The 26179-nt window shown below is 44.8% G+C and overlaps 1 protein-coding gene across 2 annotated transcripts in view; it reads right to left on the bottom strand.

The window, feature by feature from the left end:
- GLRA1 (glycine receptor alpha 1) overlaps positions 1-26179 on the bottom strand; it is a 38116-nt gene continuing 11937 nt past the window's right edge. Inside the window, exons 2-9 of one of the 2 annotated variants that reach the window (XM_061360315.1) lie at positions 22217-22347; positions 18405-18472; positions 9633-9856; positions 7111-7193; positions 6353-6490; positions 5615-5829; positions 4795-4941; positions 1-1547 (exon numbers count right to left, since the gene is read on the bottom strand). In XM_061360315.1, coding sequence (XP_061216299.1) covers positions 1233-1547; positions 4795-4941; positions 5615-5829; positions 6353-6490; positions 7111-7193; positions 9633-9856; positions 18405-18472; positions 22217-22347 — 1321 coding nt within the window. In that variant the 3' untranslated portion in view covers positions 1-1232. The remainder of the gene's footprint in view (positions 1548-4794; positions 4942-5614; positions 5830-6352; positions 6491-7110; positions 7194-9632; positions 9857-18404; positions 18473-22216; positions 22348-26179) is intronic. The other variant, XM_061360316.1, reaches the window with a different exon arrangement.

The raw sequence follows: 26179 nt of genomic DNA, 5'->3' as shown, positions 1-26179 counted from the left end.
TCCCTATCCCCACCAAACTGTGCCAGCCTCCCCTAGGGCTCTGCTGGGTAGCAGAGAGGGCAAAGCAGCTGCTCTATCTTCCTATCTGCATTAAAGCTAAATGCAGCACCAAAATAGATACAAAAATAGAGTTTTGGGCCCATTGGCCCAGCTTTGCTATTAATATTACTGCTATGAAATGTCTGAAAATAAGAACTGCTCTCTCTATACACACCTCTCCCCCCCCCTCCCCGCTTACTGACCCTATTGCCACTTGCCCGGCCCTGTTGCAACAAGGCAGGAATATGCCTCTTTTCTTTATATTTTAAATATAATCATTTCCACCCCCAATTGTAAGCAAACATGGCAGAAAGGGGGGTGGAAAAACGTAAAGAAAGAAAGAGCTGTTTTCAAAATCCTTCATCATTCCCAGTCATCTTTTCTTATGTTCTGAACAGCATTTCTGCTTCCTGGGACTCAAATCCTGCCAGGACATTTAAAAGGACAGAAGCTACCTGCAATTTCTGATGAAGGCCCTGATGTCCTTCTCGGGTTTCCCATTGGATGCTCTCTGATGGGGATGAGAGAGGTGATGTATTTGCTTTCCTCTATCCAAAAGTCACAAAGTGTTTGATCGGCAAACCCGTGACTAAAGGAGTAAATATATAAAATAAACAACCCACAGCCTCTTTCTTAAGTTTCCAGTTTTCAAAGTGCAAAACCTAGAGAAGCATAGGATGATTTTCCTGGTTTTTTTTCCTTTCATTAGGGCTTTCTTTCCCCACGTGCTTGACTGATATGGCCTTTCTATAGCAAAAGTCTGATAAAGCGTAGTTGCAGTCACTTCTGCACATGGAATCATGAATCATTCCAGTGACTTGAGGATCTAAGCTGTTAATAGGCTAAAAAAAAGGATTTTTTTTGTTATCTTTTTTTTGATTGTTTTCTCTTTGCATTATAATTAAGCATGAATATATATTAATATATTACACTGCTTGGATTGCAGCTGGAGCAATCCAAACCTTCCTATGCTGCAAAACTAACCCCCACCCTGCACTCCCAAGATCAAGAGCTCGTTTTTTTCTCCTCCCTGTGCCTGTTATCCTCAGTTCACATGGTTAAAAGTCCCTCCCAGCCTCCCTCCCCCCTTTTGTTTTAGTAGATATTGCCGCATTCTTAAATTCATGCATTGCTGCATTGCTATTGCACATATATAGAGGATTGCTCACTCCCTCCCAGCTGCTCCCCTTCCCTCACTGGTTGTGCACATCCTCTCTGCGGACGATCTTGTAGATGATCCAGTAGAAAATGTTGAAGATGAGGAATGCCATGGGGAAGGCGATGCGGGAGATCTTGTCAATCTTCTTGGCTCGCTGAATGAAGAGCTTCCGCATCTCCTCGGGGGAGCGGGACGGTGGGGGAACTGGGTTGGCTGTGTTGTTGTTGTTGGCACCCTTGACGGAGATGCCATCCTTGGCTTGTAAGCAAGCTGGTCCCATGCCGTAGGCAGTGAAGTTGAACCTGCCTTCGCCAGCTTCGTCCTCCTGAAACAGATTCAGCATGGGACTCTACTTAAAATGAGATATAGACAGTGCACCCTCGCTATAAGGCTCTCCACTGACAGCTTCCTGCTCTGCAAGGGAAAGATGCCTCCCTCATGCCCCCGTCTCAGCACCCTTGGCCAAACCCTCTGCTCTTGGGAGATCAGCCTTATAGAGGGGTGCCAGCTGTGTTATGCACAGATGCAAATCAGGGGATTCAGGCACCCCATGAAGAACTGGACCGACTTCCACCCCAGCCTTTGACATACTTGAAGGGTTCATGGTACTGCTTTTATTTTTCCAGTTGCATCCCCTGTTTTGCTTCTGCCTTTCCCCCCCACCCCTGCTCCTGTCAACACCTTCTTTGCATTGCCTGTGCTGTACCAGCTTGCCCAGAAGGAGTGGGCTCCATGTAACTCACATAGGTGAAGCTGCAGCATGAGACTTCCTACAGAGTTACATGGATTGTGCAGGCGCCGAGACCTGTCCAGGAAAAGACCTCTGAAGGCAGTGTACCACCAGCCCTCTGCTTGCAGCCGTGGGACACCTCAAACACCACAGTACTTCCCCACAAGCCATCTTTTAGGTAAGGACCCGAAGTGCCCTTCAGCAAGGCAATGGTAAGATGTGGCTGCTTGTGCTAATTCCAGTTTTAGAGAAAAAACTAATTTACTTCCCAGTCTGATGGCAAATGATATTGCTGTGTTGGTGGAGGCCTTGCGGGCTTCTCACAATGATTTTAGCCCTGTTTTATTGAACATGGGGATGTAATCACAGGGAAAACAGAGTCTGGCCAAAGTAGCACAACCAATGAGTTGCATAGGCAGGGTGAGCAACCCAAAGCTCTACATGTCACCGAGGCTAACCGTTAGACCAGTGGCACTAATGAACTGCTGAGAAGGCCCTCAACACTGACCTACTGGTCCCATTCCTCGTAACCTGCTTGCCCAACATGCTCTGCTGCCCCTTTTGCTCTCCTTTGCAAGGTCTTTTCTGGATGGCCCCTATATCAAGCAGGTAGCTGCATGGAATGGAGGCACTGTGCTGGGGGCAGGAGCAGAATGGAGAGCACGCTGACATATCTGAGCAAAGCAAGACAACCCAAATACAAACAAGCCTTCTTTTTCTTGTATTTTTTGGGTGAGTTGTGTGATCTACCCACTGGCTTCATGTTTCTGAGTCCTGGCTGAGACGATTTTGCAGGTGTTTGGATAATTCTTCCCTGCTCTGGTTGTGCCCTTCCAGACGGAAGGAGACAAGAGGTAGCTCAGGAATGGAAAGGGTCAATTGAAACCTGACAACAAACCTTCATTGATTTGAGTTTTGGTTTTTAGAGAGGAAAAAAGACTCTTAATGATGACAATAAGCTATCAGCTTACATCTGAGTCTGAGGAAACTAAGAAACACCTTTGTCTGGTTTCACTTGTATTAATGCCAGACCATGGCACATTGTCGAGCACACTGAGCTGTGAAGAATGGCTAGTAGGATTAGATTTGGACAGACCTAATAAATGCGGGCATGAGCTGTTCCTCTCCCCAGCTACCTCCATCAGCATGGAGTACTGCAACTTCTCATTTGTTTTCAGCCTGGCACATCATGCCTAAACCAGGCAGAGATACCCAGACAAGTGAGGACATCAGGACAGAGCAATTAGGTTCTTTGGCAGCTGCACTAATCCATTTGCATATTTGCAGCCAGCTCCTAGTTTTCTGATAAGCCTGCAAATCTTGTTCCTTTTGCTCTTGCAAGTGCTTTTGTTTATGCTTCGTTTCAATTATATTGCTGTGAGATTGAGCAGGGATTGTAATAGCAGCCTTGTGTTTGAGGGAACATCTCTGGCAAAGACCTTTTACACTCATTTGTGTATTAGTGTTTTTTTCTCTTCTTACTGTTGTATCAACAGATTGATCTGCATACAACAGCATAGCTCCAGAGACAGGATACTTGAGTCTAGATTAAGAGATAGAAGCACTATGAGGCACCTCTGTTGGGTGGTTTTACTTTGGCTCTATTAAACAGGCTTCATCTTCAGAACCAAAACTGCCTCAGCTGGTTTTGAGATGGCAGGATGCTGATGGTCTCATCTGTTGCTTCTTTTCCCTTGAGTTTGTCTGACACTTTTCATCCCTGCTCCTGACTGGGTTGGATACAAGTGAACAGTTATCTCCTGCTTTGCAGATAGGATAACTGAAGCAGAGAGAGGCAAATCTATAAAGAGACAGGGACTCCTGCTCCTTGACTTGCTTTCCAAGCACACACCGTGAACTGCTGTGGAACAAGTTAGAGCCTGGGAAAGACTTTTAATGGCTGGGACTGTGAAGCCATGGGATGGGGAGGTCTTGGAATGGGATGGATCATAGAGAACTCTTTACAATAGAGGGTAGACAAATACCTATGAGGAATATTTTAGGCAGGCCCTGGCAGTCTCCTAGGGGCTCTCTTGATAGTCTCATCACCAAAATTTTCCATCATTTTTTCCCTTAGCAATTTTACTGTTTCTTTCATGCCAGCTTGAGGGCAGCCCCTCAGCCTGGTGCAGAAAATGTGATACCACCTACCTGATTCTACTAGTTAATTAAGGACAATTTTTAAGTGTCTTTGGTCTTGTCATCACAGTCACCTTTATGTTCCTTTCTAGTGCACCCTGTGAGGTGAAATCTTTGCTGTGGTACCACAGTCTAAAGCTAGTAGAGTACTGGCTGCAGGAGATGTGCGTCTATGTGAGGCATGCATGCGTGGGTTGCCATCGGTCATGGTGAGTAAGCATGGAGAAGGCTAAGCCTGAGAATAATGCTTTTTTCTTCCGAAAGGAATTTGCAGTCAGTCTGAGAAGCAGTCTGATTTTGAACGCAGAGATGATAGAGACAAAAGAGGTGTCACTTACCTCCAGGCTAATGCAGGCCGTCTTGGGGAATGCTGTTCTCTCTCTGATAGACATCCTTCGCATCTCCCTGCCCACCTCCCCCCAGCCCTCTCTGAGCCTTCTAAGGGGAGCTCAGATGGGTACATTGCTGTGTGAAAACTGGTCAGTTGAGAACAACCGTTTTGGCTCAGGCCACCTGGCTGGCTAACAAAAACCAGCTGCTGGGGTCAGCAGACTGTTAGAACAGACACAATTCATTGAGGTAGCCTTGTTTTTGATGTGTGACTCTCTTTAGCACCTGAGCATATACTAAGGACTCCCCCGGGAGCTAGAGCCTTGGTTCAATTGACCACGTAGGGATGTTCTGCTGGGACAGATTTCAGCAGTGTCCTTCATGCTTTATGTATTACCTTATGATGCCTCCTCTTCCTTCTGAACCTGAGCAGCTCTTTGTGCTGCCGAGACACAAAGTTGACAGCAGCATACTCCAGCAGTGCAGAGAACACAAACAGCAAGCACACGGCCATCCAGATGTCTATGGCCTTCACGTAGGATACCTAGGAGCCAGAGAGAGAGACTGATGTAGGGTGGCTTTTTCACCAAAATGCCTTTTTGCTTGCCTTTTTACATGTTACTCCCAAGAGCTCTGGGAGGGAGTTGATCAAGATATGATACGGTTGGCAGCTGCTCTTCTATACCAAAGTTTAGCTCGTTTACTATGAATGTATTATCAAGCCATAGAAACTGCTTCTGGGATCTTAAATAACAATAATTCCTTAGTTTTTAATTTATCCTGGTCTTCATTGTGATGCTTTATTTGTAAGGAAAATAGTAATCCAATCTGATCATACCAGAAGTGCTTCATAATAGGTAAATTCAATTCTGTTTTAAAAGTGTGATGGTCAAGTGAGTAAAAAGCAAGAATGCAGAGTGCATATCCATGTGTGGTTGTTGCAGGGGTTTGCAAGGTACAGATCTCTTGGCTACTGAGAGCTGTGGTGGATCTTGGGGTGAATGCTGAATCTTAAGGGATGTTTTGCTGCTAGACAGAGAAACATTGCTAAAATTGCAGGAGAAGCCTGGAATTTGTTCTGCTTGCCCTTAAACTGGAATAGAGCAATGGCAGCTAAATGTCTTGTGGGTTGAGCAGGAGGATCTGTGTGCATATTTGTGTGCTGCCCCCATGAAACGGACATTTTGCCCTCCTGCAAAGATAAATGTGTTCCCCACCTTGGGCAGTGATGCTCGAGAACCAGAGCTCTGCGTGGTCATAGTGAGCACTGTGGTGATCCCCAGGCCAACACGAGCAGGTGCAGCATCCATATTGATCCAGAAGGAAATCCAGGACAGAATGACAATAAGGAGGCTGGGAATGTACATCTGGATCAAGTAATAGCCCATCTGCCGCTCCAGGTGGAAACGAGCTTCTATACAGGTGAACTTGCCTGGGAAGGATGGGAGATACATGGAAGATTACTGATAAAGCATGGTGAGCCTCCTGTTTTCCACTATTGTCTGGGGACTTTCCTTGCATTGCCTAGAATTGGAATCTTGTTAAAGGAGGAAATTAACAGCTGTTGCCCAGTTCTGGACTGTCAATGTACAACATCATCACAGCAAATAGTTCTTGGCAGTATGTCCTTTGTCACTTAAGTTTCATTTGCTCCCTTACATCAAAGACTAAAGAAGGTGCTGGGAGAGAAGGTCCAGGCCAAACACCCTTGAACTGATGCGGATATTCCTGAGGACAAGAGAGTTCCACACACTTGCGTCTGTTAGCTTATTTGCTACATACATATATATATATACACACACTGGCAATGTATCTATGTGTGTTTATATGCATGTAGCTGTGTAGGACAAGGCTTATATCACTGGAGTGCCATCAAACATAGCAAGAGACTCTGGTAAATGCAGTCCCAAGTTCCATTCTGATGAACCCAGCAGCTAAAGGTAACCAGCACTGACCTGTGTTGTAGTGTTTTGTGCAGTATCTCAAGTCTTTTTCTTCTTTGAGGATAAACTGAGGCAATGTCAGCCCATCAGCAACTTGCACGGCTCCTTTTTCTTGCCACTCAAATATGAGATCATTCATTGTGTAGCCAACTGTTGAGAGGAGGAGACATATACCATGTGAAACACATATTAAACACTGATCTGGAAAGGGTCAGGCTTGTACAAGAGAACTATGCTTGGAGGCAGGGACCTGTCCTGGCCTTCTTTGGCAATGCTGTGATGAACAGCATTTGGGTTGAGGGAAAACTGCTTGTGCATGTGATAAAAGCCAGGGTAATGACCTGCACTGGAGCTGAGATGGTGTGCAATGAATCATCTGCAACAAATCACATTTCTTCTTGAATCTGGCTTTTTGAGCTGTTTGCTATTTTTTTCCAGCTTGACCTCATTCTCTGAAAGAAGTTGCTCATCATCTTTCCCTCCTTTGGGATAAGCAACATGTACAAGGGGCAAATGTTCACCCAGAGAGAAAAAATCCTGTTTGCAGCTGAAAGCACTTTCCCCTTTTTCCTCCAAAGTGAAAGGTTAATGTAAATAGCAGCAAGCCAGGGCGCCTCATGTGGGATCTTTTAAGGTTTGGCTTCCTTAGGAAATGTCACATGTGCTGAATGAATGGAAAATCCTGAGCAAACCTCCAGTGAAGGCTGAACTGGGAATGGGTTGCAGCTGGGGAGGGAGATAGCAGGGATGGAGATGTGCTCAGAACTCACAGCTTTCTAACTGCATGATGCATGTCTGTACATCCATGGGGAAGTTCTTCAGGTCCATGGGGCAGGCCAGAGTCAGCGTGATCCTGAGGAGAGAAGACAGTTTGTGGTACTGATGGGGGAGTGAACCTTCTGGAACACCCAGTGCTACACACAGGTACCTTGCCCAAGACACACTGGTGTGCTTCAGGAATGACTGATCATTCACCTCTTCCCTGCCTGTGTTTTCACATGTGTTGTTGGAAAGCATCAGGAATGCTGAGCGTTTGGGTCTGTGATATAAGTGCCATCAGAGTCACCTGCTGCAGATGGCATTTCATTGTAATGTTGTGCAGAACAAAGAGTTCCCACACCAGTTTTGCTGCTTTGGTCTTCATTCCTTGCCTTAGGTTCACAACTGCCTGGATTAGCATCAAGCCTAAACCCATTCCCTGGACACCCCAGATGTGTTTCTAGAGATTGGGACTGTTTCAAAACCTTTGAACAGAACATTTCTGTGTCAGAAAAAGCAGAGAAGTTTGGTCAAAATCACACATTGCTCTGGGGGAAAAGAGAGACTTCAGTGGGAAAGGCTTTTCTGCAGGGAAAATGCCCTGTGGTAAGTCCATAAGAACCTGTGTATCTTCCTGAATTCCTGCCGTGCATCTTGCAACCCCAATTTTTTTCTCTCAAGCTCCATTTTCCACTAGGTGCAGGCTGCATTTTCTGTGGTATATTGCTGTGCTGCCCTGTATCATGATCTGTACTCAAAGTGTTTGTTTGGTTCAACAAGCTGATATTAAATGATTCGATTCAGATTGCTAGACTATTTGGTTTCATAATACTGAAAATGCTGTTCTCTGAAGCGTTGAGATTTTTCAGCTCTTTGCCTTGATGTAGAAATAGGGGAATCAGCTGGGGGGGAACAGGAACTCAACTTTTCTATCACCAGACTTACGAGGAACTTAGCAGGAGGGAAAGGTACTTTAACTTGAATCCTAATGTTGGAAGAAATTCTCTGCTTGAGTTTAGAGGCATGTTGGGACAGAAGATGTGACAGCAGAAAAAATCAATCTGCTTCAGTTTCCTCTTTAAGCAACTGCACTGTATTTAAACAAACACCTTAGCATGGAGTCACCACCAGCCTTTGCCCACTTTGTTTTTCTCATCATATCTCTGGCAGGGGACTCCACCTCTGATCCATCAGAGAGAGAAGCCTTCCATTACATCCTCAGGCAAGAGACTTGAGAAGCATTTACTGTAAATGTACTGCTAGATGTGCAATGGGTGACTGTGGCTATGGCAAGGTCTTGAGGTACTGAGCACATGCTGGACAAGTGTGTGCTGAGAAGGGGTTAAAGAGTGAAACCCTCAAGGATGATTTGGGGTGAATTCAGTTCTGAACAAGCTGAGCCCTGGGTCCACAGGACAAAGTCCACCTTCTTGTACATGCCTTGACTAGAGTTTGAGTATTGCAAATAGTAGCAACAAAAAGCCAGTTAGAAAATTGCAGAGCACTTGAGATGGAAACGTTTTTTTAAAAGGGAAAGACTGCTTTTCCTTTTAGAAACTCTGCATTTGCATTGTGCTCTTCCACCATGAATGTCCTCATTCTTTTTGGTTTTCAGAGGGAAATGTCCTTAAAAAGAAACCTATATATTCATCTGGAAATGAGGGAGATGGGAAAGTTCATTTATTTTAAACAAGAACCAAAGGGTTTTGAAGTTTTTGCCTTGAAAGTGAGGATCAACCACATTGCCCCATGTGCCCTACTGAGTTATTGCCCTGTTTTGCAGAACATTCCCAGCATTGGGGTGACCCAGTATTCTCCCTCTGTGCTGCTGCAAACCCACCTGGAACAGGACCCTGTGCCACGCTCACTGCCAAGCTGGTGATGTCAGTTTTACTGCCTGCCTGATTTTAGAAATGAAGAAATGTGAGGTTTCCACATTCAGCCAACGTGCATGGCAATCTCTTACTGCTTTGGCCATCAGGTGGTCTTTGTGCTGGAACCACCTTGGTGTTTGATGGAGGCTGTCTACATTGCAGCATTAAGCTGTCTACTTCCCATTTTACAGCTCCATGCTGTTTTCGATTCCCCACGGGTGCTGCTGGGAGCTGCACTGTGAGAGGGGCTGTGTGTACCTCAGACAAATTTATGTTATACAAGAGGTGAAGAGAATCTTTGACATAGACTTAAACTTTCCATCTTTAGGCTCATGAAGTTTGTTCTTCATTTCATTGGTTTAAAATAACGAGTGAATGGGGTTGGAAGTGAAGTATTTCAATCTGGCCAGAGAAAGCTGCGGCTTACTTGGTCTGTTGTCAGTCATCAGGATGAGGTTAGATGGGAGACCTCCAGAGGGCCCCTTCCCACCATGTTGCTATGGTACTGCTAACTGTATGATTTCCTATTTTTAAAAGACCTCATTTTTTTTTACCCAATGGCATGCTCAAAGTCCATGTTCTCATTTTAGGCTTGAACAGTGAGAGTTTAGCTCTGCCCTCCCTACCTTGGTGGAGCTCTTCTCATGGAGTCATCTCACCTGATGCTGTAGAGGACATTGCCATTTCTGGAAATCCTCAGAAGCTTGTTGTCTGTGGTAATCTCATGGAAATGGGCCCCTTTCTCATTAGCAAAGAACAAGTCAGGTTTCCAGATGGAGTCCAGCATAGAGGGGTCCAGGTCCAGGGAGTCATCAGGGTATTCATTGTACGCCAGCCGTGGGTCATTCCATTGCTGTCGCAGGAAGATGTTCACCCTGTAATCCTGTGCAGTGTAAGCAGGGAGCAGAGAAACGCTGTTAGTGCTCAGAGCAAGCTGGAAGTGCTGAGAGCTGAGGAACATGTACTAAAATCATTGTCAAAACCAAACCATGTTTAGGCCTATGTTCTCAAGCTATGGCAAGCATTTTGGGCATTGTTTCTCAAGGAGCTGCTGTTTTTAGCTTTGTAGCTTACAGCTATCTCATAGCAGGAGCAGCTGCCTACCCTTGCATCCCCCTGTCACAGTAATTGTCAGCTGTGTGTGAAGTGTCAAGACCTCTAGTCTGAACCCTGGGGCTGGAGAAGCGATGCTCAGTTGCAGAGGTTGTAAAGGCTGGTGTCAGCAAGAAAACTGTTGCAGAGGATTAAGGGGAAAAGGAGACCGAAGGCAACTTCCTTTCAGTGTTGAACCATCCCATATTGTGTCTATTGTCTCTGTCTTTGTTTCCTTTAGACTTGTGAAAAGGCACAGTGAGACAGGCAGTCCATGGAAGGGGTATTCCCTGTGTGACCACTAATATAAGGGTAACTTATATGAACTAGTGGGAGCAGCTAACCTTGGTGAACATATGTGAACTTGAGAGAGATGTGGATGAAGTCTGCTCTCCTAATCCTAAGTGAGTGTTCTGGATTCCCTCTCTAATGTCAAACTGCCATAAATGCTACAGATTTTATAAGATGGCCATCTTTAATTGAAGCTGGTCCCCTAGCACTATGCAAAATGATATCTGTCTCATAACCATGTGTCTTACAGCTCCTCAGAGCTCCCCAGGCCAAGGCTGGCTGCTGAGGTTGAGATCAGACACTCTCCTGGATAATTAAAGGTAGATTCTTTTCTCCCTGTCTGGCCAATAGCTTCCCAGGGTGACCTGCATGCCCCTTTTCTGCTGACTTTCACATAAGAAAGTGAACCAACAGAATTAAATGGGAAGAGGACGTGCCAGCTATCAGGAGAGGGATAAAGGCTCCATGTCAATAAATTAATTGACATTTACCAAGTATAGAGGCAGACTGTGTCTGAAGAGCAGCATATAATAAACCAATTTCACTGCCCTGGCCCAAACTAATAGTTGCTGTCATGATGAAGAGTTTCTTTGATGTCTTTCTAATAGTAATGTACTTTGAAGACTTTTATTATGAGACGGTTAATGGAAGGTGTTTCACATGCCTGCTGGTATCTAATACTTGCTGTAGGCACCAGGACCTTTCTTTCAGTGAGATTATTTGGCACTTCTGAGAGGATATCCCCGATTCTGCCATCAGGTCTGTCCTTTCCATCTGGAGAACACAAAGCTCTGGGGTTGCAAAGGTGCATGGAGAGGAGAGTCTTTCTGATGTTGCCGCCTCAAGTACTCTTTTGACTATGAACCTGCAGCCTTTTATCCAAGAGGATCTGACTCTTGTGGAGTCCACTGGAAGGCTGGGAGCGGATTGTGTCTTGACATGTGTTTTGGATGGGGCAGTCCATAGCCAAGCCCATGGTCTAGAATATATTTCAGGCCACCTAGTGCCATCTGCACCCTTGGAGCACAGAAGCTGCTAATGACATTAATGGTTGTGACAACAACAAATGGACCAACAACTTGATGCTAAAAGGAGCAAACCTCTGAAAATGAAAAAGAGTTGCAACACTCTCTCCTGCTGATATTCTAAATGTCACCTTCATAAGTGCATTTCTCTGACTTAATTATTCATCTCTGCTGACCCTGCATAATGTGTCTTGAGAAAATGTGAATAGCTGCGGACAGGAACCAGTGCCTTAGTGCAGGACTGGCAAGTCCCACAGATCTGAAAAAAGGAAAGCAACCCTGACTTTCCAGCTCCCATGGCACACAGCAGCTCCATGAGCAACATCCCTTTTCTGTGTGTTAAGATCTGCCTCCACTGCAGTCAAGGGAAATCCATGTTACTGACCTAACAGGTAGAAAGCAAAAGGTTGCTATGTTTATTCAGCTAGATGCTAGCAGGTCAGCTCCAGATGGGGGCTTATGTCATGTACAACACAAATTAATCTCATGTTTGGAAGAAACTTCAGTGGTAGCTGCCCAAAAGTGTTCTCAGCCTGAGAGAGTGTTGGAAGCAGGGGAAAATGGAGCCAGTCTCCCTGCAATAGCCTGTGTTGATGCAGATAACCTTTGTTGCTGGAGTAAATCCACTGCTTCAGCTCCAAACCTTGCTGAAAGGAAAGGGTAGAAGGGAGGTGTAGGGTGGTTTACGTTGCTAACACAGCAGGCATAAGAGGCCACGGACAGAATGACTGCCATAGTCTTTGCCACTGTGATGAGGGATCTTAATCATGTGCTTGTGGGACAAATGAAGATTAACTTCTCACAGTAGATGGGTGTGAGAAGGCTCCTCCTAACTCATCTCCAGAGACCAAGCGTCCTGTACTCATGTCCAGGGGCATGTCATGATTGTATGGTGTGAGAGACTGCACTACCCTGGTCCAGGAGATGCTCAGCAGTGTGGTGAGTAACTGGTGCATGCTGCTCTTTGTGCTCTTCCTTTACAGGCAAGTGTTTGCAGTGGGTATGTTTTACTTTGGAATACAGACAACTGAGCATTTATGTTGTGATATAAAAAAAGGCAAGGACAAAGAAACAGAATACATGGACTGAATGCAATACTCTGGTTTTCCGTTTTACAACATTAATATTTCACCTGTGTGAATGTGTGTTTATGAAGAGCTTCCTTCTCAGTGGGTTTATTCCACAGTCCTAGCCTGGTCACTAAGAACGGTTGTTTTCTCCCAGATGCCTTTTCCTTTATGACAAACAGCTGCATTGCACTGCAGGATTGAAGGTGCTGAGCAGCCTTTCAGGTTTTTTGTGTCCAGGCTTATTTGAACATAATTGTAAATACAAGCATGTGACAGCAAACTGGATGTGCCACTGCTTAGGAGCCAGCAGAAGACATGGAGAGCAAATGGGGTATGTCAGTGGCTGTGCCATTGCCTAAGATAAGGGTCACAGTATTCTGTACTAGCTAAAGGATCCTGAGTGTTGAAAGCTGTGTGCCTAGGCATTGCAATCAAGCTGAAAAGTGATGAGCCAAACAAACATTCATCTGTTGGCTACCTGGAGATATATGGCATTTCTCCTGGATGCTATTTTATGAGATCTTAATTGGCATCACCAAGAAATTGACGGTTATTCCTAAATGATGGACAGAATGGACCAATTTCTGATGTGAACTTTCTAGATAAAAAGAAAAAAATAAAAAAGGATTTACTGGGGCTGCAAACTCAGCAAAAATAAAATCTCTTTCTCTATATCCTTATTACTTGCGTTCCTCATTTGTGTGCCAATCACATCCAGGCATTGATTATCTTGTGCAGCCTGTTCCTCTGGCTGGCTTGGGGGTGAAGAACAGCAGCTCTGTGTTGTGAAGGCATTCAGGAGCTTTGCAATTTGGCACAAAGGCATTTCACTCCCCAGGGTGAAATGCTGGAGGGTAGGAAGAAAGTGACTGAAGTGATCAAAGTAGTTCAGCTTGATAATGCTGAGATGAAACTCTGCTTAGTGACCTCGCAAGGAGTGAGGGAATGGAAGATCATTTGAGACCTTCCCTTCCCAAGACACCACAGTCTTGGCATCTGATGAGGTGTGAGCTGGTGAGAGCAGCAGTGGGCTGGGGGTAGCACTGTGAGGAAGGGATGGAGGCTGTCAGGAAACTCAACAGGTTCCAGCTCCTGACTCATGGGTTCTGTCAGATTCTGCTCTGAACAGTTTTGATGAGAGGCTGCACTTTGATACACCTACATCTTGCTGATGGGAAATACCAGGGTAAAGACTGAACTCCTTCAGGTGGGAATTCTGTTACCTACCTGGACAGTGGAGCACAAGGGGCTTTATTAGCATTGAGTTAATTCTCTAGAAAGGGAACAGCAACATTTTTAAGGCTACTTGCCTTGCAAAAGAGCACTACAAGAGACTGGCTGGGGAAAAAAACAGCAAACACCCACCAATCCTTCCCCCCACAAAAACCCCACAAACAAAGCCCAAACACACCAGGAGCATATTAAGGGTTTGGAAGGGTTAATAAGGGACCTCGTTACCCTGTCACAGCTGTAGCCAAGAAGCCAATTTGCAGCCTGGTGTAAAAGCTACAGCTGGGCAGGGGAGAAGGTGTCATGAATAGCAGTTGTGTTGAAGGTGCTGCTGGTGAGGAGGAAGAAGGCTGGTGCTTGAGGAAGCCATGCAGGTATGCTTGCATGTGTTGAGGGGTGGGAGTAGTATTCTGGTGTTTAGTAGATGTAGGGTTTTGTGCTGGGAACCCAAAAGGGGGATGTTTTCAAGGCCTCCCTAAAAAAGGAGGGGAAAGTATATATTTTTGGGCCAAGGATGGGGTTGCTGGGGGTGGGCTGTAGTCAGCATCCTGAATTTGAAGTTCAGGAATCTGCTATTGAGGTCTTGGTCTTCAGCTTTTTTGTGTGTATTTGAATTATGGTTTGTTGTTATATTTTTTCCTTTCTCCATTCACTGCAAAACTAAGCTCTAAGAGCATGGGTAGTAAAAACACTGCAGGTCTAATATTGAAATTGTAGCAGACTGTGCAATGTTGTGAAAAACCTTTTCATTTTGTGTTGCGTGACTTGTTATGTGCTCATCATCTCTGCAAGACTGATGGTTGGTTTTAAGAATGACTGACTGCAGAAAACTGAGCTCAAAACCTACCCTTTGTAGCAGGCTTTCTGCATTGATTGTGCATCTTTGTGTCTTGGGGTCTGTGGGTCCAGTGTTAAATGTGTAACCCATATGCTCAATCAGTCATACTTGCTATTTGCTGTGCTGTGGCTTGTGAGGCTGGAGTGAGCTGCTCAGTCTGTTTTGCAGGGTGGTTTATCTCATTGTAAATATCACATGCAGATGTCTCTAAAAAAGTATTTAACATTTGGACAGTTGCAGCTTCCAGCTCCTCTTGTCCTTAGGAGATGCTGCGAGACCAATTGTAGCTGTGTTGCAGCTGGCTGGAAGGTCGCATTCAGTTTGCTCCTCTCGGAGGGGGTGACTATGGCATGAAAGCACCAAAACCAAACTTGCACGTATGCAGTGTGTCCAGGGGAGCCTGTGCTGACTGTTTTGTGGTGTTCTTCCTTTTATGCTCTTGTTTGTTGTGTGTAGATGCTTTTTAAGACATGAGACTATAGGAGGAGCCATCTTGATCACTGAGTTCAGCTCTTCGCAGTCTAGGTGATGGTATAAAAGAATACTCCTCTGTACGCCTTCTCTATACAAATGCTTCCATATGACTGTCTAAGGTAGTGAGAGTGCCATGAAACTGCAGCTTCCATTAGAATAGAGATTGAGGACATTGCTTAGTTTCAAACTTGCTGTTATAGCAGGAAATCTGTTAGATAAAATGCTCAAGTAATGCTATTAGTTGTGTCATGATACAAAGACAAACCAAAGCTGGTGCAGTTTATTCAGTTTAAACCAAACCCCTCTTCCATAGGAGCATGATTTCTGTTTCATGTTGAATAGTGTTTGTAGTTTTGCTATAGGTTTCATACTCTGATAGACTTGGTGGGGAAGGTGTTTATGCTTTTGAAGAGCAAAAAGGAATTTAACAACTTGTGATTAGGGTTTGCTTGGTGTTCCTAAAAAGAGGCAGGTAGAATGGATGCATCTTGTGTTTGTCCTCTGGAATTCCTTGCTGCTGTTTGCACTATTGCAGTAATGCTTTAGGATGGAAGGAGGCTGTCTGTGCTTGTCTGGTAGTTGGTAGTCTCCTTCCCCTTGAAGGATTCACTGGGTTCATGAGGATGTGTTCCCATTTGTAGCTTCTCTTGTCCTTGGAGCTGATTGCAAGTGAGGCTGATGGATAAAGCTATGAGCTGCAATCTAACATAAATGTCCAATCAATTATGTGCACTACTAGAGGCTTTTATGTTGGGTCTCCAGTTCTGCAGGATGCTTAAAGGAGTTTACTTCCCTTGCTTTCAGCCAGCTCTGCTTGGGGGAATTCAGTTTGGTGGATGACTTTGTTTAACTCTGTGGCAGTTCTAGATCTCAATTTTTTTTTCCTTATCCATTTTGAACATTTATGAAGCACACATCAGCTTTCTCACCACTCTGGGATGTCTATGCCTTCTCTCAGTCCTCATTATTCTCCCTTCTGAGATTTGTAGGCCCAAGTGGCTCCGTTAAGTGCCTCTTTGCTCTATTTTCTCATAGTTTCTTCTTCTACCTTCCATGATGCTTCAAGCTGTAAGTTAGCATTCACCTTCAGTTTCTCTAACCCTCTGCATGGTAACCTCCATGATTTACACTGATTTGCAAGATTTAGGCAGTGTGAACATAAATGGTAATGGTGGTATTTTCTGTAGAACTAACAGCCTCACTAGAGAGACATATTAAAGCCTTCTCTAATTGCATGTGTGATATCCTTAAAAACCTAAGATTCTTCTCCTGCAGGGAGCAGTGCAACAATAACGAAGTATAAGATGAACCTGAACCTGGCCAAGCTTAGGATGCCTAATGGTTGAGGCTTAAACCATAATGTTGTTCTTGCTCTTCTGGCCAGTGAAGCAGCTGTGGAAGGTTACAATCAGTCTCAGGGGTCAATCACAGAGTACTGCTTTCTTCAGGGTAAAATGTTGAATTGCCTCTTTCCCCCCTCCCCAGCTGCCCTCATTCCATCACTCCCCCTAGATATTTGATCACTTGTTTGAATTCAAAGTAGTCAGGTCTGTCTCCCCTCATGGCAGGACATTCTGCCTTCCTAGAATATGGTGGGAGCTGATGCTGCCTGTTTGTCCCGATGCATCCTCAAACACTGAGGAGGGACTGGCTTCTTCGCAGAGCAAATCCCAGGTTAACAAATCCCAGAGACTGCTTTAACTTGCTGAGCTCTCATTTTTAGATGTTTCAATACTTGTGTTGCTTGTGCTCTTGTGAGTGTTTACAAGCGGAATTGCTGTCCCCAAAGAAGTGCATTATATTAGGTTGTGTGCAATGCTGTGTCAGCCTGACATCTGGACTAGCTTGTTGGAGCTGGCTTGGGTATTTCTAGACAAAGCAATGTGCCCACAGGGTGTTTCTGGGTTCCCATGGGAATTTTTCTATGGAAGATAGACTATGAAATGAGTGGCATCTGGTGAGGATAGCAAGTCCCTGCAGCGTGTCTTGGAGGTGAACTGCGTATCTTTCTCGTGCTAGTCTATGCTGATTTTAAGAAGCATCTTGTTTACAGGGATCCTATGGTGCCTTTGTATGAGTGCTCCAATGCATCTTGCAATGTAGAACAGATATATTAAAAAACATGTAGTGTGCTCTGTATGTTACCCAGGGATCCCTCATAGTCCTGCCTCTCTCCCTTGCACTCTGGATCATATCTGCTGGATTGTGCAGGAACAGAGTATTTACTGCCTGTAACACCAAAGGGGGTATCCAATAAAACAGTACATTAGGAATAGATGTGTATTTTGGTTCTAGTTTGTTCTTTTTTGCTTTATATACAAATGAATATATTTCTCCTCTATGAACACTGCAATCCAACTGTGAAAATGTGTTTCTCTGTGCTTGGGCAGAGTAACAGCTTTTTTTCTACTCTTCTAACTGAGCTATCCCCAACCCCAAACAATTTCCAGAAGAAGGATTTTGTGTCATAGAAGACTTACAAGCCCAGATATATAGCTGTTTACTCCTCTGACAGTGGCATGCATGACAAATAACTTGTTCTGGTCTAGGGGTGTGATCTATATGTAAAGCCTGTAATATCCTGCCTGAAAGCACAAAACACCTGAAGTCTTGCATTCTTAATTCAACATCTTTCTAGAAAAAGAATTACCAAAGAGTAATTGAACATCATCTTTCTGGATTAACTTTCATTAGCACAGAGGTAAGGCACTCTACCTCCAGAGTTTTTCCTTTGCTGTTCACTGGTTATGTCACAACCAATCTTTAATAGTTTACAGATGGAGCAATTATCTCCTGTTCTAGTGGTCCTCTGCTCCAAAGGTCTTGCCAATTAGATACAGCCTTTAGCCAAGTTCACTGGTTTTTGTCTGAAGTGAGCCTTAACTTGCAAATATTGGGGGTTCTTATTTTTGATTAAAAACATCACTGTCTACAGGAAAGTTTCTTCAAGAAAGTAACCCAGTAATTCTTGTGGTCTCTGGGAATCTGGTGCAGACTGAATCTGAGCTCAGCTGATTTCCCTTCACACAGTGTTGATTCATACTTGTGGATTTTTGGGCATTTCAACAAAAAGTGCCTGCAAATGTCTGAGCTTGGAGCCTTAGGAAATCTTTTTCAGAAGATTTTTCAGAAGCACATTTTCAGAAAAGACTCTTTGTTTCCTTTTCTCACCCTTTTACTTTGCGTATATGGTGTTTTTGTAGAGATGCAGGTACAGACTGTGATCCTCAGCTCCATGCAATGAGAGTCTTTTGTGTTGACCATTAATTTATTCTAAGTTTAGGTAAACTTGGAAACACTGGGGCAATGTTTTCCTCTGGTCACAATAAAGAAGAGGGTGATGCTGCATTAGCTAGGAGTGCAATGAGGCTGAGCCAGTAGCTGAGCAGCTGTGCTGTGATTTGTACTTACCATAGTTGTTTCTGCAATTGAACCAAAGCTGTTGATGAAAATGTTGCAGCTGACATTCACTGGTGGGCCTGCATGACAAATACAGATTGGAACAGTTTACTGTGTGCTTAGAAGACAAAATATTTCCACTCTGTAGTGTTAAAACCTGTTGTGGGAACAGGGTGACTGTGAGGGTTGAGTATGAGAATGCGATCTGGATGACCCAGCTTACTTGGTTCTGATGCCAATTTGACAACAAATAATGCTTTTGTTTCACCTCTGTTCCCTTGTTTGGGATAGTGCTTATATATCTGTTCTGTGACTTGTTTTGATGAAAAGGAATAGATCGCAGCCAGGCGAGACAGCTTTCTAGCTGTCTTGGCATTGCTGTATGTGTGGCAAGCTCACCTTGAACACAATAGCAATATAACCCAGAAAGGAGATGAGGGGCTATTGTCAGACCCTCTTGTTTAGAGCTCTATACTTTTAAAATGCTCACATAAATCATCTAAATGATCCTGAACTAGGACTATATGCTCCCTTCAGAGTCAGTACAGAAGCCTGTGTTGTAGGGTTCAGGCTGGGTAAAGGCATAAGTACCCCATATAGTAATAGTGTCGTCTGCTAAGTCTCACAGCTGGATAGGAGGTTTCAGGGCTCTGCCAGTGGAAGTCCTCTGGCTGTCCTGTTTTGGGAGTAGGAACTCCCAGGCTTTAGACCATGCTTCTCCTGGGCTTTATTTTCTTTCAGACAGAAGCTTTGCTTAGCCTGCTCATACTGGGGAAAGTTAAGGGGCTACCAAAGGAGGGGAGTGGAGATTAAGGAATTAAAAGACTGTGGTTAGAGGGCATGGGGGTTAGTCTGCTCATGTGATGCTGGTGGCCACAGGTACTGTTATGACTGGAAGTGGATCACAACATTGCCTAGTGAATCTGAGCTGAAAATATTGCATTTGCACAGAGGATGATGCTAAGAGCTGCAGCTCAGCACAGGAAGCTGGAGAAGGTTCTGGAAGTAGAGCCATGTCAGGTGCCTGGTAAAACAGTGTCTTGCCCACATATAATGAGAAGATTTATAGAGCCTTAGAGGGGAGAAGCAAAAGGGGTCTCTGTGCTGCCCAGTGTGTGGTGGGGGAAGACAGCCCAGGCAGACAGCACCCCCCCCGCCCCCGGGAACCAAGGTCCCCATTTAATGCTGAGGGAATTAATCTCCTATCGTCCCTGTGACAGATGCTTCTGGGAAGATAACATCTATGGAAGCAGCAAGTGTGGATATTTAGATTATTCCCCCATCCTTTCTGGAAACAGGGATGATGTCTGCATTTCAAACAGTCTGATGGCTCAGCCTGGCTGGGAGAGTGATGCTTGACAGTTGTGAGGCCACATCTGCAGTCTGGCAGTTGCTGCAAGATAAAATACTGTGTGTGTGTGGGGGGGGAATGGCTTTAATGAGAGGCTTGTGCCTCTAATCAGTGCAAACTTCCTCCTGTGTGGAAATTAATGGAATTTCCTGATGACTAAGCAATGTTTGGAGCTTGGTTTGTTCCTCTGCATTTCCTTTTCCTTCTCTCCTGGTTTGGCCTCTTCTGAAACTTTGTGCCTGTCCTCTGCGGGAGTAGGATTGCAGCCATGTACCAACAGTGACACTCTATGGCTGGGATTTTCTTGGTGTGAGTCCCAGGCAAGCCAGGCAGGCTTCTGCCTAACCAGCTCCCAGCCAGCCATTTGCCAACTCAGCAGCAGCTCTGTTCAAACTTAAATGTAGGCATGGGCTAAAATATCAGATACAAAATGATGCCTTTTCTATCACTCCCTTCACCAGCTTGTCTTCTCTGAAATGTTTATCCAGAATACTGAGCTGAGCTCCTGGGTGACTGCATGTGCTCATGGCTGACATGTGTGTAGGATTTTGGCTGTCTTGCTCCTGATCTTGTGCTGATGTGAAGCTGAGTGTGGGATAGGGCTGGCCCAGTGCATGCTGAAGAAGGCTCTCTTTGGGCCACCTCTTGTTGAGGCACTGCACCCTTCCCATTGTGTCCAAGGGGACGCAATGAGGATTCTGCAGGGTTTGGTTGGTTGTGTGAGGCTCTACAAACTTCCCTGCTGACCACTGAAGCATGCCAGCTCTGCAGCAGGATGCAGCTGTGAAGCAATGTAGTTTACCAGCAGTGGGGTTAAGAGTACAGCCTGGGTGAGAGGTCCACTGTCCACCCCTACTGGATTCAGCCCTCTCCCTGTCTGAGTTGCTGCCTTCCTCCTCCAACCTAAAGCAAAGCCCAAATGCTTCTTCCTTGCTCTCAGAATGTGAACCCACAGCTAGTCCAGACCTTGCAGCATTTAAGGAAAAACTGCAGTCTTTATGTTAAACTTCCCCTCCCCAAAAATCAATGTGATGTGGAACTTTGGTATTATTTTCATTTAGAAGTAAGCCATTAAAATGCCCTTATGAGTTACTGCAGTTAATTGAAATGATGTGCTTTGAGAACTACAACCCCAAGCTCTGTAAAACACCTCCTATGCCTCCTATATAAATTGGAGCCTGATTTATGTGTGGGAGGCTATGCCAGCAAAACTGCCCTGTGGGGAAGGTGTGGTTCATTGAAATAAAACTGAAATTAAATTATCTCAAATAAAAATGCAATACAGCTGCTTCAGCAGGAAGATAATGTATACATTGCATTAAATATTAAAGTTGAGTTTCTTCTGTGTGTGCATAATTTAGTGGTAGGCAGGTTTACAGGGTGGGTTTTTTAACTCTTTGTGGCTTTGGTTAAGACCAGCAGTGTTTGTTGCCTTGTTGATTTCTAAGATATAAGAATTCCACCTGTATTTGGGTTTAAAATCCCAGTATAGAGCTTGTTGTTTGCAGCTGCGTAGCAGGTGTTGTTATTGGGATTAATAGGTCCTAGGAGTCTTATGTTAGCTCTGCCTGTGGCTCTCGGGGGAGGAGGAATTGTAGTAGGAAAGAAGTGAATGAGATGAGCACTGAAGAGGGCTGGACAGTGACTGAGAGGGGGCAGGTCCCACTTTATACCTGGGTGCCATTCAAAGGCAAATAGCTCTGGAAAAATGGGCTCAGATAAAGAAAACAGCAAAACCCCAGGGAATGGTGTGGGTTGTAAAGAGACCCTGAAGATCCTTGAGTTCCAAGCCCCTGCTATGGGCAGGGGCACCTTCCACTAGACCAAGTGGAAAACCCCACCAAAACAAGTCCCTAAACCCAACCCTGTTAGAAGAGGTGTTTTGGGGAGGAAAAAGAGGCTCTGTTGCCTTTCCGAGGGTCTGTTTCTATGGTGCTTGGCTGCCAGTGAGTGTAGGGTGAACTGGGGAATCCAGGTATGAAATGGAGCTGTGGGTGCTAACTTACAGCCCTTTTACTATGGGGATTGTGGTGTATCAGAGCTGCCCCAGCATCTTAATGAACTCTTCTGGGAGAGACTCCTTCTGGCTTCAGTGGGTCTAAGTGGGGAGCATTGCCCTCTATTAGAAGGTGCTGTGAGCAGTGACTGTATGAGGAATACTTCAACTTTCCCCTTATCTGAGGTGTTCAGCTCCCTGACAGTCACTGCTTGGTTTGGCAGGATCCCTGATCTCTATATTGGAGATTTTCCTGCATGTAAAGTTGTTACAAGGTTGTTTCCATTCTGAGTAGAAGTCAAGCGCCTTACCAGACATCTAGGATATACATGTGCCAAATCCCTCATTAACATACGTATTTCATATGAATTAAGATTGTTCATATTCTATATACAGCTAAAGAGGCACTAATGATGATTGCATGCTCTTTTCAGTCCTAAGTTGAAACAAAGCCACAAAGCAGGTTTTTATGCGTACCTTTAAAATTTGGCCTGATCCTGGCATCATATCCTGAAGTTCGCCCCATCAACTTATCCAAGAAATCGGAAGGAGACATGGGTTTGGGGGCAGATCGTGCTGCTGCTTCAGCTTCTTTAGAGGCTGCCAGGCTGTGTAGTAGAAAGAAAGAGGAGATTTTTAGTGTACATCCCATACTGGGGAGGGTTTGGGGTCCAGAAACAGAGCAGTCAGCATCTCATTCCTGCTGTGAGGCAAGATGGGTACCCATGTGAATTCCTAATGAAGCTGGTCTCTGCTAATTTGTTTGCCCAGCCCAAACATCTCTGAATACAGAATCCCAGCTGCCACTGAAGTAACAGAGAGAGGATGAGTGGAGAAAATCCTTTCGTGAGTTCAGGTATAGCTCCTTGGCATGCCACTAAATTACAAATCTGAACTCTGGCACTGAGCCCCGCAGGTAAAATACACTCTGAGATTAGCCTTGGGAGGCAAGTTCTGCTTAATTACATGGCAAATAGCAAGGAGCATATTTGGTATCCTGACAGCCCAATTTTCCCAAAGGCAGGTAGGATCAGAGCAATCTGGAATTCAAGGCTTAAATGAGTGTCATGTGACTGTATAGCTCCTGCAGAGCCTGTGGGTCTGTAGGGGATAGATGTGTTTTTGCTTCCCTCTTGCTGGGCGTTCCAGCATTTGCTGTTGGTACCTGCAATGCAGGGGTCTGCGTTCAATACAGCAGCATGGTCTCTGGACTAGGAGGTGTCTGGAGTGTGACCCTGAAATGTTATTCCTGTTGGGTTGAGGGTGAAAGGAAATAAAACCTTCTGGGGACCTGCATGGCCTCTGTTGCAGAAAGAGTGAAATTACCAATTTATCTGCAGAAGATGAAAATCTGAGGCTGGCAATGTGCCTTCTGACTTTGTGGGATTCCACAAGAGCTACAGGGTGATGATTTGGGCTTAGGAAGTCTCGGTTGTTGCCATCCATGCAGGAATAAGTGGCCTCTGGTGCTAGGTGCTCATTCTCAGCTTTGCAGAAAGATTTGATTTTCAAGACAGGAATAGGCACTATTCAGTACTTTCACTATGGTTATATGGCTTCTACTCAAACACAGATCTGCTCCCAGGCTGAAAGTATAGTGTGAATTGCCTAGATTAGCAAAATCAATGTCCCTGTAAGTGACATGCAATGTGCTTAGGACAAGAACTGTCTCTACTTGTGGGTTCAGGTGGCTGCTCACAGTTAAAGTCTACAAGCCTTGTTGCAATGCAAATGTGTTAGCCAGAGGAAGCTGCTCAGGAGGAAGTGATGCTTATTGATTCACACTTTGCAACCCTCCTGAGTTCTTTTAAAGTACAAAGGCTGTGTGGGAATGGTGAGAAACCACTGTGGCAGTGCAGCTGAGAGGCCTAAGCATGTTTACAATGGGCACAATATATTTAGCTACGCATGTTATCACAAATGATGACACCACCGAGTCTTCTTGCAGCACGAGGATGTCATCTTGAACCTCTGCGTTTCTTATCTCAAGAGGCTGCAGTAGTCAAACCTGCTGTCTTTCAGAAGAGTAGTGTTAAGTACTGACATAAGGTGTCTCCCAGGAAGAATTTGGGGGTGGTTACTGTGCATGGCCTTGATGTGGCCTTGCCCTCAAAAACCTGTTCGTACAGTGCAAGCTTTAGCTGAGACAAATATTACCTATACAAGAGCATTTTAATCCACCAGGTTCCTCAGGACTTTAGAAATGGGTGGGATTCAAACACACTTGGGAACCATAATTTGAAAATCATGAGTCTGTAGTAACCTGTATTGCATTGAGTCTCTCCGCTAGCATGAGCAGTGGTGGCTTGCCAAGCCTTGGTTTTCAATCCTGCAAACTCACAACTGCAGTCTGGCTGCTTTTGCAAGCTCCAACTGCATTGAGGTTCTTTGATTACTTGACTTTTAACTGTTTCAAATGGCTTAATTTCTGCAACAGGAAAGGAAATAAATTCCAGATCACTTCCAGTGAGAGCGTAAAACTGAGATTTCATTCACCCTTTATATGTTCACAATCCACTCCCACACTGGACCTGGCTGGTGCACACTCATACTTGGAGGTGATCTGACATGGTATGAATGTAGTTTTTACTGTAGCAATGTGCCATTTCTTTTCTTGTCCCCATCTCTTCATTAAGAAACTGTGCAAAGCCAAACCGCTGTGTTTCAGGGGCAAATGGGGCTGAGGAATGGGTGATGTGTTTGTTTGGGGTTTTTTTCCTCTTAGAAGGAAAACAACAGGGTGCAATTGATTTGCAAACTCAGAAGAAGAAAGCTGGGAGTGGGAGGACAATCAATACTAGGCTTGACTACTGCATTCCAATAGAGTGTCTGCATGGCAATGAGTCCAGAGAAAAGTTTTCAATTAAGCAGCAAATGACTTGGTAACCAGACTCTTGCCACTCCAGCAGCAAGATGCCAGATAGTGCAGTACACTGATTTCTTATTAACTGTAGACGGGAGGAAGTATATGGAAGTGGAAAAGTGGGGGGGGGAGAGGCAGTACAACTCTAACGAGCATTAAGTGCAACAAGATAATTAGAAACTGCAATTTCCCTGGCATTCATTTTAAAAGTAAAAATTGGTGCTCATCCTTCCTGTAAATTCAGTCTTAAAAGCTGTCCTGAATAGGTTCCCTTCAGCCCCAATGAGTCTGATGTTTCTTGGATGCCATTTTCCGATTCTTTCTGCATTGAAGTTGAAAGTGAATGAATTTCATGGGCTCAGTTCCTATGTGAAAGTATATACTTGGATAAATGAATCCCATAAGCATCTGGGAGAGGACCACCCTCTCACAGCCCCACTACTTTCTGCATATTCACACCCATCCCTTGAACAGTTTCTGTGAGCACCTTTGGGAATATGCTGCAACTGTCAGATGTGGTTTCCTCTCTCCTGGTGCACGTTTTAGAAGCTCTGGCTGCTGTGTGTTTTTACCTGTGACCTAGGAATGATGAGTTCAGAGTTTCTTCCAGTTTCTATTTAGTTAGTAAATGTTTTCCTAAAACTAGCAGTTAAGTTCCTCCCTAGATTTAACAAGAAAAGGCAAGAAAGCAGGGGGTGAGGGGATAGCAAAGCCTTTCCAGCAGCAGGCAGATGTACCTACCTTTTAGCTCAGAATTAAGAGTAGGAAATGCTACAGGGAGGCTGTCCCACACTATGCTTCAGGGGGAATGGATTGCACCTAGCACAACCCTGAAATGTTCACTCCAGCAGTGACAACTGAGCTTTGTTACAGCAGTTTAGGTAAGGCAGCACCCAAAAAAAGCTATCGGCTACTGCTCTCTTACAGCAGGTCAAGACAGACCTGAATGTGCTGCCTTGGGAGCTTTCTGGGGTTTTCTACATCCCTTAGCTCTTACAGAAGCACCTTTGAACTTCCCATAGGAGTGTTCATCTCCTGGCCCAGCAGAGACAAGGGAAATTACCAAGTGATTCGAAAATTACTTGCAGTAAGAGAGAATTGGAGCTTTAGGGTGAGTTGTGCTTTTCAGAGAGAAAATTTGTTCTCTGAATAAGCAAAAGGAGGCAAACCATGCAACAAAACCACTGAGGATGTAGTTTGCATTGGTGCAAGAGTGTTGTCAGAGCCAAGAGCCTCTTGGCACATTTCAGTTGCAGCCGCACAGCGGCTTATCTTATTTATGCTGGTGTAATCCCTAGTGGATCTGGCGGAGAAAGTGCTATCGGGCAATCATCACAGCAACAACAATGGGGAGGATCTCTTCAAAGGGTTGATGAACTATCATAATCTTCTGTGGTATTAATGCTGGCAGGTACTGCTGAGCCTCTAGGAGGTCCAGCCCGCTAGCAGGCATGTGAATGTGAAAGCCAGTGGAGATGAACACCCCAGCTACTCAGAACTGCTTTCCTTAAAATGGAGAAGTCAAGCTTTGCAGGACATTTATTCCTGGTTTCTCCCACCCTATAGAGGCACTGTTT

This window comes from Neopsephotus bourkii, unplaced genomic scaffold (genome assembly GCF_033783945.1).
Source record: "Neopsephotus bourkii isolate Nb327-2 ecotype Australia unplaced genomic scaffold, CSIRO-AGI_Nbou_v1 NB_1016, whole genome shotgun sequence".
Classification (NCBI taxonomy): Eukaryota; Metazoa; Chordata; class Aves; order Psittaciformes; family Psittacidae; genus Neopsephotus; species Neopsephotus bourkii.
This window is presented reverse-complemented; position numbering and strand designations above follow the sequence as displayed.